Raw genomic sequence first — 19,353 nt, 5'->3', positions numbered from 1 at the left:
CAAGCAAGAGCTGAAAGAAAAATCTTTTTAATTGAGGTATAATTGATATAACATTAGTTTCAGGTATGCGACATAATGAGTCGATCTTTGAATGTACTGCAAAACGATCACCTCTATGTCTAGTTACCATCGTCACCATACACAGTTACATATAGGTTTTGTGTGTGATGAGAACTTTTAAGATGTACTCTCTTGGCGGCTTTTGAGTATTCACTACAATATTATCGACTGTAGTCACCATCCTGTACATTATATACCCATGAGTTACTTATTTTACAACTGGAAGTTTGTACTTCTTGAACCCCCTCACCCATTACACCTACCCCCCATTCTCCTACCCTTCGGGTTACCACCATTCTGTTCTCTGTATCTATGAGTTTTGTTTTGTTTTTTAGATGCCACATAGAAGTGGTAAGTGAAATCATACAGTATTTGTTTTTCTCTGTTTGACTTAAAAAAAAATTTTATGGAAGTGTAGTTGATTTACAATGTTGTGTTAGTTTCTGGTGTACAGCAGAGTGATTCAGATATATATATATATATATATTTTTTTTTTTCATTATGGTTTATTACAGTATTGGCTTATTTTACTTAGCATAATACCCTCAAGATCCATCCATGTTGTCACAGATAGCAAGATTTCATTCTTTTTTATGCATGAGTAGTATTTTATTGAGTATATTTACCACATCTTTCTATCCATTCATCCATCAATGAACACTTAGGTTGTTTACATATCTTGGCTATTGTATATAATGCTGCAATGAGCACAGAGGTGCACATATCTTTTCAAAGTATTTTCATTTTCTTCAGGTAAATACCAAAGGCAGAATTGCTGGATCATATGGTAGTTCTAGTTTTAGTTTTTGAGGAAACTCCATACTGTTTTCCATAGTGGCTGCACCAATTTACGTTCCCACCAACAGTTGCAAGAGGGTTCCCTTTTCTCCACCTCCTCACCAACACTTGTTATTTCTTGTCTTTTTGATAATAGCCATTCTGACAGGTGGGAGGTGATAATCTCACCGTCATTTTGATTTGCATTTCCCTGATGAATAATGATGTAGAGCCTTTTGTGAAATACCTGTTGACTATCTGTATGCCTTCGTTGGAAATATGTGTATTCAGATCTTCTACCCTTTTTAAAACCAGATGTTTTTGGGTTTTCTTTCGCTATTGAATTGTTTGAGTTCTTTATATATTTTGGATATTAGACCCTTATCGGATATAAGATTTGCAAATATTTTCACCATTTGGTAGGTTGCCTTTTCATTTTGTTGATGGTTTCCCTTGCTGTGCAGAAGTTTTTGCTGTTGTTTGTTTGATATAGTCCAACTTGTTTATTTTTGCTTCTATTGGCTTTGCTTTTAGAGTCAGATCCAAAAAATCATTTCCAAGACCGATGTTGAGTCACTTATATTCTATTTTTCTTTTAGGAGTTTTGTGGTTTTAGGTCTTACATTCTAGTCTTTAATCCATTTTGAATTAATTTTTGTGTATGATATAAGATAGTGGTCCAGTTTCATTCTTTTGCAAGTGACAATCCAGTTTTCCCAGCAGTGTTTTTTGAAGAGGCCGTCCTTTTTTCATTGTATCCTTGGCTCCTTTGTCATAAATGAATTGATCATATACATGTGGGTTTATTTCTGGGCTCTCTATTCTGTTCCACTAATCTGAGTGTCTATTTTTTATGCCAGTTCTATGCTCTTTTGATTGCTGTAGCTTTGTAGAATAGTTTGAAATCAGGGAGCATGAAGCCTCCAGTTTTGTTTTTTCTCAAGATTGCTTTGGCTATTTGGAGTCCTCTGTGGTTCCATACAAATTTTAGGATTGTTTGTTCTATTTATGTGAAAAATGCCACTGGAATTTTGATGGGGATTATATTGAATCTGTAGATTGCTTTGGCTAATACACACATTTTAACAATATTAATTTTTCCAACCCATAAGCATGAAATATCTTTCTATTTATATGTGTCCTCTTCAATTTCTTCCATCAATGAGTCTTTCGCCTCCTTGGCTAAATTTATTCCTAGGTATTTTATTTTTCTTGATGCAATTATAAATGGATTGTTGTCTTGATTTCTCTCTCTGATAGTTTGTTGTTAGTATGTATAAACACAAGAGATTTGTTTATATTGATATTGTATCCTGCAACTTTACTGAATTTGTTTATTAGTTCTAACAATTCTTTAATGGAATCTTTAGGATTTTCTCTATATAAAATCATGTCATTCACAAATAGTGACAGTTTTGCTCCTTCCTTTCCAGTTTAGATGCCTCTTATTTCATTTTCCTGCCTAACTGCTCTGGCCAGTACTTCCAATACTATGTTAAATAAAAGTGCAAGAGTGGGCAACCTTGTCTTGTTTCTGAAGTTAGAGGAAAAGTTGTTAGCCTTTCACCCTTGAGTATTATGGGTGAAAGTATGGACTTGTCATGCATGGCCTTTATTGTGTTAAAGTATTTTCCCTCTATGCTGACTTCGTTGAATGTTTTTATCATAAATTGAGGTTGAATTTTGTCTAATGTTTTTTCTGCATCTATTGAGATGATCACATGATTTGTATCCTCCATTTTGTTAATGTGGTATATCACGATTGATTTGCAGATGTTGAACCTTTCTTGCATCTCTGGAATAAATCCCACTTGATCATGGTGTATGATTTTTTTAAAATGTATTGTTAAATTTGGTTTGCCGATATTTTGTTGAGAATTTTTGCATCTATATAATCAGGGATATTGTCCTGTAATATTCTTATTTGTGGTGTTCTTGTCTGTTTTTGGTATCAGGGTAATGCTGACCTTATTAAATAAGTTTGGAAGTGTTTCCTCTTCTTCAATTTTGTGGAAGAGTTTGAGAAAATAGGTAATAGATCTTTTTTGAATGTGTGGTAGAATTCACCAGTGAAGCTGTCTGGTCCTGGGCTTTTGTTTGTTGGGAGGCTTTTGATTATGGATTCATATCCTTACTAGTAATTGGTCTGTTCAAAATTTCTATTTCTTCATAACATTTCTTCTATTTGGAAAATCATATATTTCTGGGAGCTTATCCATTTCTTCTAGATTGTCCAATTTGTTGGTGCATAATTGTTCATAATAGTCTCCCATGACCCTTTGTATTTCTGTGGTATGTGTTGCAACTTCTCACTTTGCATTTCTGATTTTGTTTCATTGAACCCTGTCTCTTTTTGCCTGGCTGAGTGTAGATAAAATTTGTCATATTTGTTTATCTTTTCAAAGAACCAGCTCTTATTTTCATTGATACTTTCTATTGTCTTTTTAGTCTCTATTTCATTTACTTCCACTCTGATCTGTGTTATTTCCTTCCTTCTACTAACTTTGGGCTTCTTTTATTCTTTTTTTTGATTCCTTTTGGTGTAAGGTTAGGTTGTTTGTTTGAGAGTTTTCCTGTTTCTTGAGGTTGGCATTTATTGCTGTAAACATCACTCTTGGTACTGTTTTTGCTTCATGTTTCAGGTTTTGGTGTGTTGTATTGCTATTTCCATTTTCATTTGTCTCAAGGTATTTTTTGATTTCTGCCTTGATTTCTTTGCTTACCTATTGATTATTCAGTAGCATGTTGTTCAATCTCCACATATTTGTGATTTTTTAAAAACTTTTTCTTCTTGTAATTGATATCTGGTTTTATATCATTGTGGTCAGAAAAGATGCTTGATATGATTTCAGTCTTCTTAAATTTATTGAGACTTGTTCGGTGGCCTAACATATGACTCATCCTGAAGAATGCTTCATATGCATTTAAGAATGTGTATTCTGCTGCTTTTGAATGGAATGTTTTATATATAACTATTAACTCTATCTGGCCTAATGTGTCATTTAAAGCTAACGTTTCCTTATTGATTTTCTGTCTGGGTGATCTATCCGTTGATGTAAGTGGGGTATTAAGTTTTCCGCTATTATTGTATTACGGTATTTCTCCCTTTGGGTCTGTTGTTATTTGCTTTATATATTTATGTGCTTATATGTTGAGTGCATAAATATTTACAAATGTTATATCCTTTTGTTGGATTGACCCCTTTATTATTATGTAACACCCTTCTTTGTCTTTTATTACAGTGTTTGTTTTTCTTTGTTTTTTATTACAGTGTTTGTTTTAAAGTCTCTTTTGTTTGATAAAAATATATCTACCCCAGCTTTCTTTTGGTTTCCATTTGCATGGAATATCTTTTTTCATCCCTTCACTTTTAGGCTGTGTGTGTCCTTACATCTGAAGTGAGTCTTTCGTAGGCAGCATATAGATGGGTCTTCTTCTTTTTTTTTTTTTTTAATCCATTCAGCCATTCTATGAAAGAATGATTCTTAAAGTTTTAAGACGATGTGACCCAAATGTTTGGCTTCAGTACCACCATCATTTTTCGAGTTACATCACTTGATCTGATTTTTCTAACCCATGGGCTTTCATAGTTCAGTTTGGTGTTGAGTGATTTCATAAATCATGTTGATGATCTGGTGCCTCTGTTCCTCCCAAGAATGTGGTTTTGATGAATAAACAACAGTTATAACGTGTTTGCTTCTATCACATGTACATCCAAAGTTATAAAATCTCAATGTTGCACAAGCTCAGAATTTCACCACGTATATTGTGTTGGCTTAGACTGTGTTGGCTTTGTCAGCCTTTACTCTGCTAGACTGAGAAATCTTCTAAATGTGGAGATTGGTAATTTTTCTTTTTTATCAAAGTCCATCTTCTTCTGCTTGGTGGAGTTAAGGAGGCAGGGCTGGGGATCACTCCTGAGGGCATGTGGATGAGCCGTGGAGGTCTTTCTGTGATCCGAGTTTGTGACTGAAGGATTTGAAGAGCAGACCTGGTATGGACAGATTTTATTTTACAGGAACAGTCAGTCACTGATTACTTTGGTAATTTTAAGGCTCAAAGCCCAGAGTGGAAGAAACATATACCGCACCCCCCACCCCTTTAAAAATACTTTTTTTTTAAAAGAGCAGTTTTAGGTATACAATAAAATTGAAAGGAAGATACAGAGATTTCCCATATATCCCTTGCCCATACACATGCATTGCCTCCTCCATTATCAACATCACTCACCAGAATGATCTTTTATTTTTTTATTATTTGAACATTTTATTATTTTATTATTTTAATTATTTTTTATCTTTTATTTTTATTATTTTTTTAAATGTTTTATTCTCAAGGATGACTTTTCACTGACACATCATAATCACCCAAAGACCATAGTTTACTTTAGGCTGTACATAATCTTGGTGCTGTACATTTTTATGGGTTTGGACAAAAGTATACTGAGGTATATCTACAGATCATTTTCACTGCACTAAAGGTACTCTGCTCTTCCTATTCATGTCCCTCCCCTCACCCCTGATCTTTTTCTTTTTTTTTTGCGGTACGCGGGCCTCTCACTGTTGTGGCCTCTCCCGTTGCGGAGCACAGGCTCTGGACGCGCAGGCTCAGCGGCCATGGCTCACAGGCCCAGCCGCTCTGTGGCATGTGGGATCCTCCCGGACCGGGGCAAGAACTCGTGTCCCCTGCATTGGCAGGCGGACTCTCAACCACTGCGCCACCAGGGAAGCCCAACCACTGATCTTTTAACTATCTTTATAGTTTTACCTTTTCCAGAATGCCATATAGTTGGAATCATACAGTATTTAGCTTTTTCAGATTGGCTCGTTTCCCTAAGTTAAATGCATTTACATTTTCTTCATGTCTTTTCATGGCTTGGTAGCTAATTTCTTTTTAGCACTGAATAATATTGTATTGTTGGGATGGACCACAGTTAATATATCCATTCAACTACCAAAGGATGTTGTGGTTGCTTTCAAGATTTGGCAATTATGAATAAAGCTGCTGTAAACAGCCATGTGCAGGTTTCTGTATGGACAGAGTTTCAACTTTCTGGGGTAAATAGAAAGGATCATGATTGCTGGATGATATGGTAAGAGTATGTTTAGTTTCTTAAGAAACCACCAAACCGTCTTCCAAAGTGGCTATATCATTTTGCATTCCTACCAGCCATGTATGAGAATTCCTGTTGCTTCACATTTTCAAAAGTATTTGATGTTGTCAGTATTCTTGATTTTGACCATTCTAATAGGTGTGTAGCGGTATCTCACTGTTGTTTTAATTTGGATTTCTGTGATGACATATGATGTGGAGCATTTTTTCATATGCCTCTTTGCCATCTGTATATCTTCTTTGGTAAGGTATCCACTATGGTCTTGGACTTGTTTTAAAATTGGGTTGCTTATTTTCTTATTGTTAAGTTTTAAGGGTTCTTTGTATATGTTGGATAACAATCCTTTGTCATATGTGTCTTTTTTTTTTTTTTTTCTTTTGCGGTATGCTGGCCTCTCACTGTTGTGGCCTTTCCCGTTGCGGAGCACAGGCTCCGGACGTGCAGGCTCAGCGGCCATGGCTCACGGGCCCAGCCGCTCCACGGCACATGGGATCTTCCCGGACCAGGGCACGAACCCGTGTCCCCTGCATTAGCAGGCGGACTCTCAACCACTGCGCCACCAGGGAAGCCCCATGTGTCTTCTGCAAGTGTTTTCTCCCAGTGTGTGGTTTGTCTTCTAGTTCTCTTGATATTGTCTTTAGAAGAAAATTAGTTTTTAATTTTAATGAAGTACAGCTTATGAATTATATCTTTCATGGATCATGTCTTGGTGTTATATCTAAAAAGGCATCATCATACTGAAGGTCATGTACGTTTTCTTTCCTGTGTTATCCTCTACAAGTTTTGTAGTTTTGCATTTTACAGTTAGGTCAGTGATCCATTTTGAGTTAATTTTGGTGAAGAATATAAGATCTGTGTCTATATTATTTTTTTGTTTGTTTTATATGGGGATATCTGGTTGTTCCAGCACCATTTGTTGAAGAGACTGTCTTTGCTCCATTATGCTTCTTTTGCTCCTGGCCAAAGATAAATTGATTATATTTATGGGCTCTCTATTCTGTTCCATTGATCTATTTGTCTACTCTTTCACCAATACCACAATATCTTGATTACTGTAGCTTTATAGTAAGTCTCAAAGTCACACTTACCCCTTTTTAATTATAAAAAATCAGATGACCAGCAAAGCAGCCACATCTACTTTAATAGTCAGGGGGCGAAGGAGACACGTGGTGGCTTGTATCTGCTTTCCTTTTGAGTCTTTCTAGTGGTGGCACTGGCTCAGACTAGCTCACCAGAGCCAATTGTACACTTCTCTTCCCAACTCCATGTTCAGGGACATTAGTAAATTAAAATTGGCCATTGTTGGAATATTTACACCACAGAAATTAGCAAATGCCAACAATCAGTGTTTGTTTGTTTGGTTTTATCCCTTCAGAGAACCAGTTGTTAAACATTCATCTGCATAACACTGATTTTGTATCTAATTTGTTCTTCCCTTTGATAGTTCATCATCAAATTCCTTCTAGTCATCACAGGTAATGCTTATTAATCACTTTGTATGAGTTAGGCACTGTGCTAAGATCCTTCACATGTGTTCTTTAATTCTCACAACAATGTCATGAGGTAGGTCTGTGATCTCAGCTTCTGGTTGAGGGATGCTGAAGAGAAGACCAGTGGTGGACAGATTTTTATTTTACAGGTACAATTTGCAAGTGAGTAAACTGAGGTTCAGCAAGATGATGTAATTTTTCTGAGGTCACACAGCATGTTAAGTGGTAGACTGGAGACTGTAGCTTCTGGCTGACTCATGCTTGTAACCACTATGCACTATGGTTTTCCCCAGCATAGAAAACTGTTCTGGGCTCAGAATCATGACACGTTGGCTCTAGTGTACTGTACGCGCCCAGACTGACACCTGCCCTCTCAGAACCTCAGTGTCCTCATCTATATAATAAGGCTGGTGATGATACTCATCTGCCTAGCTCACAGGACGGCTTTACCATTTAAGTGATAGTTACAGCAGATTGCTTTGGAAAGCTTAAGTACTGTATAAATGGGAGATATCATTACATGATAAGAAGTGAAGGAAAAAAATATTAACCAAAAGAATACTACATCACAGTTAAGAAGATTCAGCTAAAGTGGATATTTTGTATAAATGCAGGTTCTATGAAATATTACAGTAAATGTTTCTGGGTGAAATGGCAGGACCTTTGATCTGGGAATGCCTGAACTTACCTCTTGAAATTCTTTGGCTTTGGGTCTCCCTAACCTTCCCAGACACTCTGATTAGTAATCAAGGTGACCTTAGTTTCATGGGCAGATTTGATTGGAACTAAGTTATTAAGAAGGTAGTCTAGTGCTGGAAAGTTGACATTTAGTAACTTCAGGGAGAATTTTTGCCTTATTATGTCCATGTTTTAATAAAGGTTTGTTTTTTTGTGGTTTTTTTTGCTGTTCACATAGCTATTTATACTTCCAACTGTCAGCATATTTCATTGTAGTTGTTTATTTAAGGTTTATTTTCTTGACTATACTGAACTCCTGATGATGTCAAATAACCGTATGATTATTACAGAAATCCCAAGCACCAAGTACTGAGATCGGCAACTAGTATTGCTGCATAAATATCTATCCAACAAGTGCATGGGTGAACTAACTACATGGAACTCTCGTGGTGTTCATGTATATCTTATGCCACAGTTGTCCATCTGTAAGCTTTGAAAAATTTCCTAATTGCAGTTGGAGCTAGTGTGTGAGGCAAGGTCAACCACGTGGTGTTTCATGCTAGAGTTCATCTGTGTGCTCTTAGGATATCAGAGGCATTTGGCAGCAGTAGGAAAGCCTCAAGGTATTCCCTAACTTACACAGTCCAAGCCCCTTACTGTGTTATACAAGGCCTACCTTGACATGTTTCACCTTTGGTGCTCTCCATCCTGCCACTGTGTGGAATGATTTGTAATTCTTTAGCCTGACCAATTCTTACACACTCTTCAAGAGTAGGTTTGGGTCTCATCCCCTCAGGAAATCGTCTCTGAACTATGGGTTGTGATTAGGTTTTGTTTTCACTCACCTATGTATTTCTTTTTTTTGGTTTGTTTGTGTTTTTTTGTTGTTTGTTTTTGTTTGTTTTTTTGCGGTACACGGGCCTCTCACCGTTGTGGCCTCTCCCGTCGCGGAGCACAGGCTCTGGACGCGCAGGCTCAGCGGCCATGGCTCACAGGCCCAGCCGCTCTGCGGCATGTGGGATCCTCCCGGATCGGGGCACGAACCCGTGTCCCCTGCATCGGCAGGCGGACTCTCAACCACTGCACCACTAGGGAAGCCCTCACCTATGTATTTCTTGATGTTAGTTCTGATATTATATTAAAATTACTTCCTATGTTGCCTATTCTCCCATGAGACTATAACTCCTCAAGTGCAAAGACTACCTTTTCTTCCAAAGCTGAGAAGAGTGTGTACATCTGGCATGAATGAGATGTTCAGCAAATATTTGAGGAACTGAAATGACTAATTCCAAGTGGAATTTCTTTTTCTAGGAAGAGCAAGACAGTGAGATGAAATGTGAACCCTTCAAGGCTTAGTGGGGTGACAGCACTTCAAGTGGCCAAGCATGATCCTCTTCCCACCAGCTAGGGGTGAAGCAGAGAGCTTCCAGGTTACGGGTTCAATGTTGGGGCTAAGTCTGTGTTTGTCTGAGCACAGACTGCAATTCTAGTTTAACTGCAGTCTGGTTTATTCAGTCTCAAGGGAGAAGAGAATCAGATAATTTTCCATTCAATACCCTACAGATTGGAGGAACAGATTTTAACCAGTACAGACTATAAGAATATAGAAGATGCAGGGGGTAGAAACATTTATTTACTCTGTCCTTGTAAATTTTGAAAATCCCCACAAGGACGCACTCATGATCTCATGGAAGAGGTTGAGGTGGCTGGCAGTGATTCTCAGGGAGATGTAAGCATACTGTGCTTCAATGCCACAATTTCCTCTCTTGGAATAATAGATCTTTTAGCGGGAGCAGGGGACATTTATTTCCATTTCAGTAGTCTTAAATGTGAGTTGTATTATAGATAATAAAAAGCCCCAATTAATTATGAATCCTAGACAATCCATTAACATATTCTCTAACAGCATCATATCTGTGCACTTATTCATAACAGGCTCCTGTTTCTTTTAACTGCCTTTCATTCCACTAGTTTTCTGAATTAATGAGCAAGAACGTATGGTTACGTAGAGACCTCAGACAGACCTAAAATGCTCTATCTGATATGATCTTTAAACAAATAGTTTAAAACAAATGGTTTAAAAGAATTTCAGATGCGATTTCCACTTTCATGTCTGACAACTTATTGATAACAATTTTTCTAATTCCTTTCCACTGGTTGGAAAAATTAAGATTCCCAACTTCTGTCTTCTGCATTTCCATCCACTGAACAGCAGTCAGAAGCTTGAATTGTTTTGTTTGTTTTTTAAAATTTATTTATTTTATTTTTGGCTGCGTTGGGTCTTTATTGCTGCACGCAGGCTTTCTCTAGTTGTGGAGAGCAGGGGCTACTCTTCGTTGCCGTGTGCGGGCTTCTCATTGCGGTGGTTTCTCATATTGTGGAGCATGGGCTCTAGGCACGTGGGCTTCAGTAGATGTGACGTGCGGGCTCCATAGTTGTGGCTCGTGGGCTCTAGAGCGCAGGCTCAGTAGTTGTGGCGCATGGGCTTAGTTGCTCCGCGGCATGTGGGATCTTCCCAGACCAGGGCTCGAACCTGGGTCCCCTGCATTGGCAGGCGGATTCTTAACCACTGTGCCATCAGGAAAGCCCTTGATTTGTTTTTAAAATATAGAATAACAGCAGCTCTCAACATGTTTTCACAAGAATCTGTATTTGTGTAAGTTCCACTTGTGATTCTGATCCACGGCTGGTGTTGATGACATTGGTTTCTTAGTTCGTTTGGTTTGCTATAACAAATATACAACAGACTGGGTGTCTTAAATAGAAGAAATTTATTTTTCACTGTTCTGGAGGCTAGGAAAGATAAAGGCACCAGCAGATCTGGTGTCTGGAGAGAACCTTTTTCTTGGTTGGCAGATGGCTGTCTGTCTTCTTGTATCCTCACATGGTGGGGAGCAGAGAGAGAAGCTAGCTTTCTTCTTAAAAGGACACTAATCCCATCATGAGGGCACCACCTGCATAACCTAATCACCTCCTGAAGGCCCTATCTCCAAATATCTTCACATTAGAGAGCAGGGTTCCTGCAAATGAACTTTGGGAAGACATAAATGTTCAGTCCACAGTAATCGGGTTGGAAAATTGTATTTGTTAAATATGTTTTTTTTTCTTTCCTTCTCTGGAATGAGTGCAAGGCAGTGCTTCAACAATTATTTACTCTCTTCTATAGATGAAGTATGAGCAGTGGTAATACAGCAAATAGAATGCAGTTATCTAGGTACCTAGTGAGGTTTCACATATGCTGCTGTGACATCTTATTAAATTAGAGAGTAAAGAATCATTACTTTCATAATCATTCAAAAAGTAATACTTCTATATACTTTCTACAACTCCCAACTAAAATTGGCTATTTTAATGCTCTTGGCCAATAAATTCTCTTTAATATAATTACTAAAATTTAGATTAATCAGAACTAGACTAGTATGAAAAGAAAATTCCATCTTCTGTGTAGTGTCTCAAGAAGTTAGAAATAACATTTTAGACACACTATAATTTTAATAGCTTCCTATGAGCTAAATAAGTAGGAACAATTATTTTGTTGCTACTAGAAGTTCTAAGGACAATAAGTTAATGTGTTCAAAATTGCAGTTAGATGCTGGCAGGTAACAAGCTAATTATCTAGTAATTTATAAGTCAAGCCTAATAATTTATACCACAACTCATATACACCTGTATATGCAACAAATATGAAATAGCCTCCTCCTCAATTCTTCCTCTTAAAAACCAGCTGATTTGGCTTCCCTGGTGGCGCAGTTGTTGAGAATCTGCCTGCTAATGCAGGGGACACGGGTTTGAGCACTGGTCTGGGAAGATCCCACATGCCGCGGAGCAACTAGGCCCGTGAGCCACAACTGCTGAGCCTGTGCGTCTGGAGCCTGTGCTCCGCAACAAGAGAGGCCAGGATAGTGAGAGCCCCGCGCACCGCGATGTAGAGTGGCCCCCGCTTACCACAACTAGAGAAAGACCTCGCACAAAAATGAAGACCCAACACAGCCAAAAATTAATTAATTAATTAATTAATTTAAAAAAACAGCTGATATTTACTAGTTGAGAAGTTAGTAACTCCATGGTTCTGATATTAAATATTGCAGCACATTTCTTCATAGTTTAGTGGATGGACATAATTAAGGCTAAATGTACTTATGAAAATAAGTGAACCACGGAGAAACTATGAAGCAGGAAACTTATTACTGATCTCACTAGGTTTGTCTGCTTTTTTGAAAATCTACCCAGTACAAGAATTTGTAAAGCAGTAATTGTTACATTCCTTTACCATACAGACCTCAATGTAAGAATAAACAAAAAACCCCAAACAATACTAGAACATCACCATTGTATTATACCTAGTCATCACCAGTACTTGGAAGTCTAATTGTTAGAATTGCTAGATTGGGGATGAGTTGCTTTTGTTAAAAAGAACATTTTATTTTTTAAATCACAAGTTATTGATTTATGTTAGAAACAGAAGAGAAGATAATCTATCATTTATGAAGAACATAGCTACTTTTAAGACACTTGCCTGCAATTAGAATGGGAGGACTCATGGCTTTAAAATCCAAACTGTCCATAGAGTGGTACTCTTTGAGTGGATTATATAGGAGCTCAGGTAAATAAGTAAAACTGTTGGCTGAGGGAGGCTGGGGAAGAATAACTCTTGGTTTTAGCCTCAGGTATCTATCTAAAGGCCAGCCGACTTTTCTAACATTCATTCATTAGTTAAAGCAGTATTTACTAAGCATTTCCTGTGTGAATGTACTGCCTCTATGTAAATTACAATTGAAAGCTGCTGTTGAGACCCTGCCTATATAGTATAAGAGGGACCGGGAGGATGGTGGGTTCATAACTGCAGATGGATTGCTGGGAACATTCAAGGCCTCCAAATGGCCTTCAGTCTTCCTATTTCATCTGTGGTCCTGTTACATCTGATTACTTCTTCCTGCTGCCAACTTGTTAGTGACATACTTATCTACAGGAATTCCTTCCTTTGTTTATGGGACTTAATAGTGCTGGGCCTCCTATGAGCAAGGTGGTAAGTAAGGTAGCACGTGGTGAGGAGCTTCGTTTACCTGGGAAAGTTCCACTTCTGTACTCTGGTGGGCGTTACTGGTTATAAAACAATCATTCTTATAATTTGACTAGGTTTTTTCAGTCTAGGACCATGGGGCAATGTCATTTTGCTTACTCTGGGGAACAGCTGTTCACTATGGATGGGTATCCTTGCCCTTGGGCACTAGAGGGAATAACATGTCTGGGATGTTACAGTCTTCTCCTTATTTTCCCCACAAGAATCATCATTTCAATATTCAATAGAGAAAAATGACCTTTTGAAGGGGTAGGAGATTACTAACTTTTGTAAAAACCGTGAAGGCCCTCATGACTTCTGAGGAAGTGGAAAGAGTGGGAAGTCATGGACACAGAGTCACCCTGAGGAACGTTTGTGACAGAGTGGTGAGGATGGTTTTCACTTGCATTAGACATCCCCTTACAACTTCCATTTTAGTTATTTAAAAACACCAGAATGCTTTAAATTGGATGGAATCTCAAGTTAAGTTCCTTTTGGGGAAAGATGTTGCCAGAACAGCCTGATATGGGGTACTGAACAGGCAGCTTAGGTGGAGAATCTGTATCACTTATTTTTTTTCCCATTAAAAACCTACATTCTTGCTATTTATATGGGTTTTCTTCTCCCTTTCTCCATCCCCTTTGTATCTGGTATTTCTCCCCTCGACTCTTCCTTCTTTCCCAGGTGTGTTTGATAACTGCTCCCACACTATCAGTGACAAGGGCTGGGCCCTGGGGATCCGCTCAGGGAAGGATGTGGGAAGGCGAGATGCTCGCTTCTTCTTCTCTCTTCGCACTGACCGCGTGAAGAAAGCCACCATTATGATGGGTCACGGTCGCTATCAACCAGGCAAGTGGACGCACGTGGCAGCCACTTACGATGGACGGCGCATGGCCCTGTATGTCGATGGCACTCAGGTGGCTAGTAGTCCAGATCAGTCCGGTCCCCTGAACAGTCCCTTCATGGCATCTTGTCGCTCTTTGTTCCTGGGTGGGGATAGCTCCGAGGACGGGCACCATTTCCGTGGACACCTGGGCACACTGGTCTTCTGGTCGACGGCCCTGCCACAAAGCCACCTCCAGCACAGTCCTCAGCAGCCAAGCGAGGTGGAGGATTTGACCACCCTGCTACTGACAGCCAGTTTTGAGCCCCTGGAAGAACAGTGGGCCCCCTTTAGAGATGGGAAGTACCCACGGCTTGAGGTTCTCCAGGGCTTTGAGCCGGAGCCTGAGATTCTGTCACCTTTGCAGCCCCCGCTCTGTGGGCAAACAGCTTGTGACAACGTGGAACTGATTTCCCAGTACAGCTGGCACTGGCCCCTTCGGGGAGAGAAGGTGATCCGCTACCAGGTAGTAAACATCTGCAACGACGAGGGCCTGAACCCCACCGTAAGTGAGGAGCAGATCAGTCGGCAGCATGAAGTGCTCAATGAAGCCTTTAGCCGCTACAACATCAGCTGGCAGCTGCACATCCACCAGGTCCACAACTCCACCCTGCGCCACCGTGTTGTGCTCGTGAACTGTGAGCCCAGCAAGATTGGCAATGACCACTGTGACCCTGAGTGTGAGCACCCACTCACAGGCTACGACGGGGGCGACTGCCGCCTGCAGGGCCGGTGCTACTCCTGGAATCGCAGGGATGGGATCTGCCACGTGGAGTGCAACAATATGCTGAACGACTTTGATGATGGTGACTGCTGTGACCCGGAGGGGGCTGACGTGCACAAGACCTGCTTCGACCCTGACTCACCTAGGAGGTAAGGGACTGGGGCTTGGGGTATCTGGCTTGTAGGGTACATTCCTAACATCGTTTTATCCTTTTGGCTTCTGGAGACAAAAGAGTGTTCACACAGCCCCCAAATAAAACATTCATCTACTCCACCAGATATTATTGAACTTTCATGAAGTACCAGGTGTTGTGTTGGGTGATTAGGAACACAGAGATGATTAAGACGAGACACAGCCCTCACAACTCACTTTCTGTGGAGCAGACAGCTGTGTACGTGGTGTGAAATGCACACGCACCAGGTGCTTAAGACACAGGAAAGCTGAACAACTTCGTCTATCAGAGGAAGCCAGGGCAACTTCACAGACAGCAAACAAGGTATATGTCGATAGAAACCAATCAGCACCAGTTATACACGAGCATTCCTTTTATAGTCTTAGGTTTCCAGCAAAGTAACAGGAATTCATGAAGAGGCCCATGTGCGAAGCAGTTCGAGCAGTTCAGCAGCTTTATGAACATAAGACATTCTACATCTAACCACAAGTCTCCTTTAGATGACTGGAGGCTTCCTCTTTTGCCCCATTAAATTCCATTCTCCACACAGCATCTGGAAAGATCCTATGTAAAAGGTAAATTGGATCCTGTCACTCCCCTTCTTAGTTTTTTTCCCACTGTTCTTAGAATAAAATCCAAACTCCCCTCCTGTCTCCTGCATCACAACCTGACCCCTGCCTTCCTCTCTAGCTTCCTCCCCTGCTCTCCCCACCCACACTGTACAGCCTCACTGTGACTGTTCTGTTCCACTGAACAGATCAAACTTGTTCCTGCCCCAGGGCTTTGCACTATCTGTTTCATCTTCTTGGAATCCTCTTTTCCTTGGTCTTCCCTTGGTGAGTTTTCTGTCGTCATTCCAAAATCTACTTAAATGTCACCTTCTGGAGAGGCCTTTCCTGATCTCCCAAGTTGACTAGTCAATCGCTATTCTGTCAACTAATTTAAATTCTCTCTATAACACATCACTTCTGATGTTTTTCTGTGTATTTGTTTATTTGTCTTTCCCTGGCTTGGAATATCAGCTCTATGTGACCAGAACACTTGTTACATTCCCAGTGCCTAGAACAGCGGCTGAGACAATAGTTGCTTATTTCATGTTTATTTTAATGAATAAATGGATCTGATGTGTCATCTGTTGTGAGACAGAAGCCAATAGGAGGATTTCCATTTGATGGTTGATGCATGAGTTGGGGAATGTTAGAGGGAGGTAAGAAAGGAGAGAGGTGGGTGGTAAACTTAGTAATTTGTGTATGTGGGAAAGGGTTCCCCATTTATAACTGGTACCTTTGTACGAATTATAAAAAGGCCCACACCTGAGGTAGGGTGTAGTGTTGGTGGGAGGTGGGAGGACTAGATCTCAGCTTCCACCCAATACCTGAATGGCTGCCTTTGTGGGTTTTGGCCATGATTTGTGTGGTAATTCATGGTCTTGTGTGTGGTCAGTCCTCTTGGTGCCCCTGTGCATGGGCGGTTAGCACCAATGAATAGGTTCACCTGTAGCTCAGATGTCTGACATCAAGGATCGAGTGTAAGATTTGCAGTCAGGGGACAAAGTTGAGTTCCAGAGTCCTTGCTACTTAACCAGCTATGTAAGTTGCGCAACTCACTTTTGTAAACCCAGATGTCTTGTCTGTAAAATGAGGATGATTGCAGTAATACTTTGCATTACCTATATCTTTGGGTTATTTTTGGGAAACAAATGAAATAACGTACAGGAAAGTGCTTGGTAACTCTAAAGTTTTCAAAGTACAGAAACAGTTCTAAACTAACGTTAGTTATTATCATTATTAGAACTGACAGATGGGAAGCCTTTGTTTACATAATAATACCCAGGGAACTGATCACATTACCAGAAATATTTGCATAAGAAAGATTCTGTTTGGGTTTGGTTTTTAGATTTTGATAACCTTAAGCAGAAGCTAAACCTCACTAACAACGTTTGCCAACTCTTAGGAGCTCCAGAGAACTCTCCAGGGAAATCTGGCTTGTTCTCATTTGTCTACTAGCTCATTACAACAACCCACTGCCTTGACTGAGTGAGCTGTCTTTCAAGGTACCCAGGCATCACTCTCCTTAGAGTGGCCCCTTGTGTCTCTAAATACTTACTGCCACTGCCCTCATCCGGGTGTTTATAACTTATTCCCCTTACCACTTCAGAGTTGCCATGGTAACTTATCCTTTTCTATCTGTAGACCCAGACACGTTTCAAACTTTCTTACCCCTACATGCAAAACTCACTTTGTGGAATAAAAGGAACTAGTCATACTTTTTTGACAGTTGAAAACATTTAAATAAAAAATAAACGCTCCTGGTTAAAATATCAAATTGTACCAAAAGGCAATTTTACCAAATTGTACCAAAAGGAAGAATGACAATCCCCTGCCTAACTCTTCCTCATCCTTCTCCGCTCTCTAGCCTCTCTCCCATATTTAATTATTTTACTTGCCTCTTTTGGTAATAACCTCCATGTACATATATCCACATATTATATTTATATCACTTGATTCATCAATTTTATTTTATTTTTTTTTAATTATTATTATTTGGAGGGGGCTGTGCCGTTTGGCTTGCAGGATCTTAATTCCCTGACCAGGGATCAAACCTGCATCCTCAGCAGTGAAAGTGTGGAGTCCTAACCACTGAACCACCAGTGGTTAGGACTGATTCATCAATTTTAAACATTATGCATAACTTGCTCTTATTACAAAGATGAGACTTTTACTTTGTCTCCTCCCTCTTCTCTGCATTTTTCTAATATAGTAATTTTACTATTTTTGGTTGAGTCAGATATATATATTTACAACATTATGACTGTAGAATCTTTTTCTTTTGGTTGCAGAACAGAGTTTTATTCTTTTACTGTATTTCCTTTCTGGCATAGCTCCCCCACTCTCCCATACACATACACCCTCCCCCTTGAGTCTCTATTTCCTCCCTCCCTCCCTCCCTTCTTTTATCTTCCTTCCTTCCTTCTTTTTTGATATCTTCAATCATTTTCAAATGCTTTATCATATTAGCTAATCTATAGAATGTGTCTTTTTTTTTTTTTTAAACACTCCTCTGGAGCTCTCCCTTCAAGTTTATTCCATTTTTTTCTCTTCTCTTCTGACTTGACCAGTTATCTTTAGTTCTGCTTCACAGTTGTCATCCTGGAATTTCTCTTCACTGCTTTTGTGAGGGGGAATTGGAGTCACTATGTCTTGAATTTTATGAACCTCTCTTAATTTACAACCTCATTTTACTGGAAAACATCCTTAAGTAACTTTCTAAGAAAGGATGTTTTAGGTAACTTTTTCAGAAAAGCATTTCTCAAAATGTTTTTATTTTGCCTTTACCCCAAACTGATAGTTTGTCCTGGTGTAAAATTTTGGGTTGGAAAACATTTTCTCTTAAATTTTTGAAGAGATTCGTTAGTTGCCTCTGTGTTTTAGAGGTGAATTTTTTTCCTATTAAAAATCGTTTTTGAATTTTAGCCTTGTTACTTTAGGGATTTTATGATAATTTCTTTTTAAGTGTTGGCCTTTTATTCTTCTTTTGTTGATATTCAGTGGTCCTTTCAATTTGGACACATGCCCCTTACCTCTGGCAAATTTTCTGAAGTTATTACTTTGATATTTCTTAATTCTCTGATCTCTTTTTCCTCTCTGAAATGCCTGAGGATTTATTTCCTGAACTTATTCTCTGTCTTTTTTCTCACTTACATTCTATCTCTTTGTTATTTTGTTCTATATTTTGGAGATTTCCTTGAGTTTATCTTCCAACTCTTCTATTGAATTTTTTTAAATTTTAGCAGTCATATATTTAAGACTTTACTCTTTGATTTTCTATATTAGTCTATTTTTATTTTAAGGATGCACCCTTTTTTGAGGCTAAAAATAAGATGAATTCTGAATTTTTTCCCTGTGTACTATATCTGATTCATCTATAGTCAACTTTTATTTTTCCTTTTTTTTTCTCTTAATTCTTATCTGTCTTTCATGCTGGTGGATTTTCTCAGATGTCTAGTGCTTATTCACAATAGGAAACACACTTTCATATCTCTACTCTTATGATTTAAAAAAGGATATTTATCTATGAATTTCCTCTTTTAGAGGGAGAAATCTGAAGGCAGACTGTAGTGGAAAGGATAGGTTTTCTTTTTCCCAATTCCCTTATACTTATTTCATGTACAGACCTTTTATTCATACTCCATCTTCTCTGCCTTGTATTTCTTGTGCTGAATTTTTATTATTAAAAACATTGACTGTTTTACATAACTCTTATTGGCAAGAACCATATTTTGAAAAAATTATTTATCAAGTTCCTGTGATGTGGCAGACACAGTAAGCTAAACAAAGGGACAGATATAAAGAATACATAGACTAAGTGTGAATACCTTAGTGGAGGGATTTAGTAAT

The 19,353-nt window shown here is 39.0% G+C and overlaps 1 protein-coding gene across 1 annotated transcript in view; it reads left to right on the top strand.

Annotated features, from left to right (window-relative positions):
- The window catches only part of PAPPA2 (pappalysin 2), a 288,944-nt gene that overhangs the window by 23,104 nt on the left and 246,487 nt on the right, over positions 1–19,353 (top strand). The window contains exon 2 of the mRNA XM_019918648.3: positions 13,862–14,933. Coding sequence (XP_019774207.1) covers positions 13,862–14,933 — 1,072 coding nt within the window. The remainder of the gene's footprint in view (positions 1–13,861; positions 14,934–19,353) is intronic.

Source organism: Tursiops truncatus, chromosome 1, assembly GCF_011762595.2.
Source record: "Tursiops truncatus isolate mTurTru1 chromosome 1, mTurTru1.mat.Y, whole genome shotgun sequence".
Classification (NCBI taxonomy): Eukaryota; Metazoa; Chordata; class Mammalia; order Artiodactyla; family Delphinidae; genus Tursiops; species Tursiops truncatus.
Note: the sequence above shows the minus strand (reverse complement) of the source record. Positions and strands in the feature narration are given on the sequence as shown.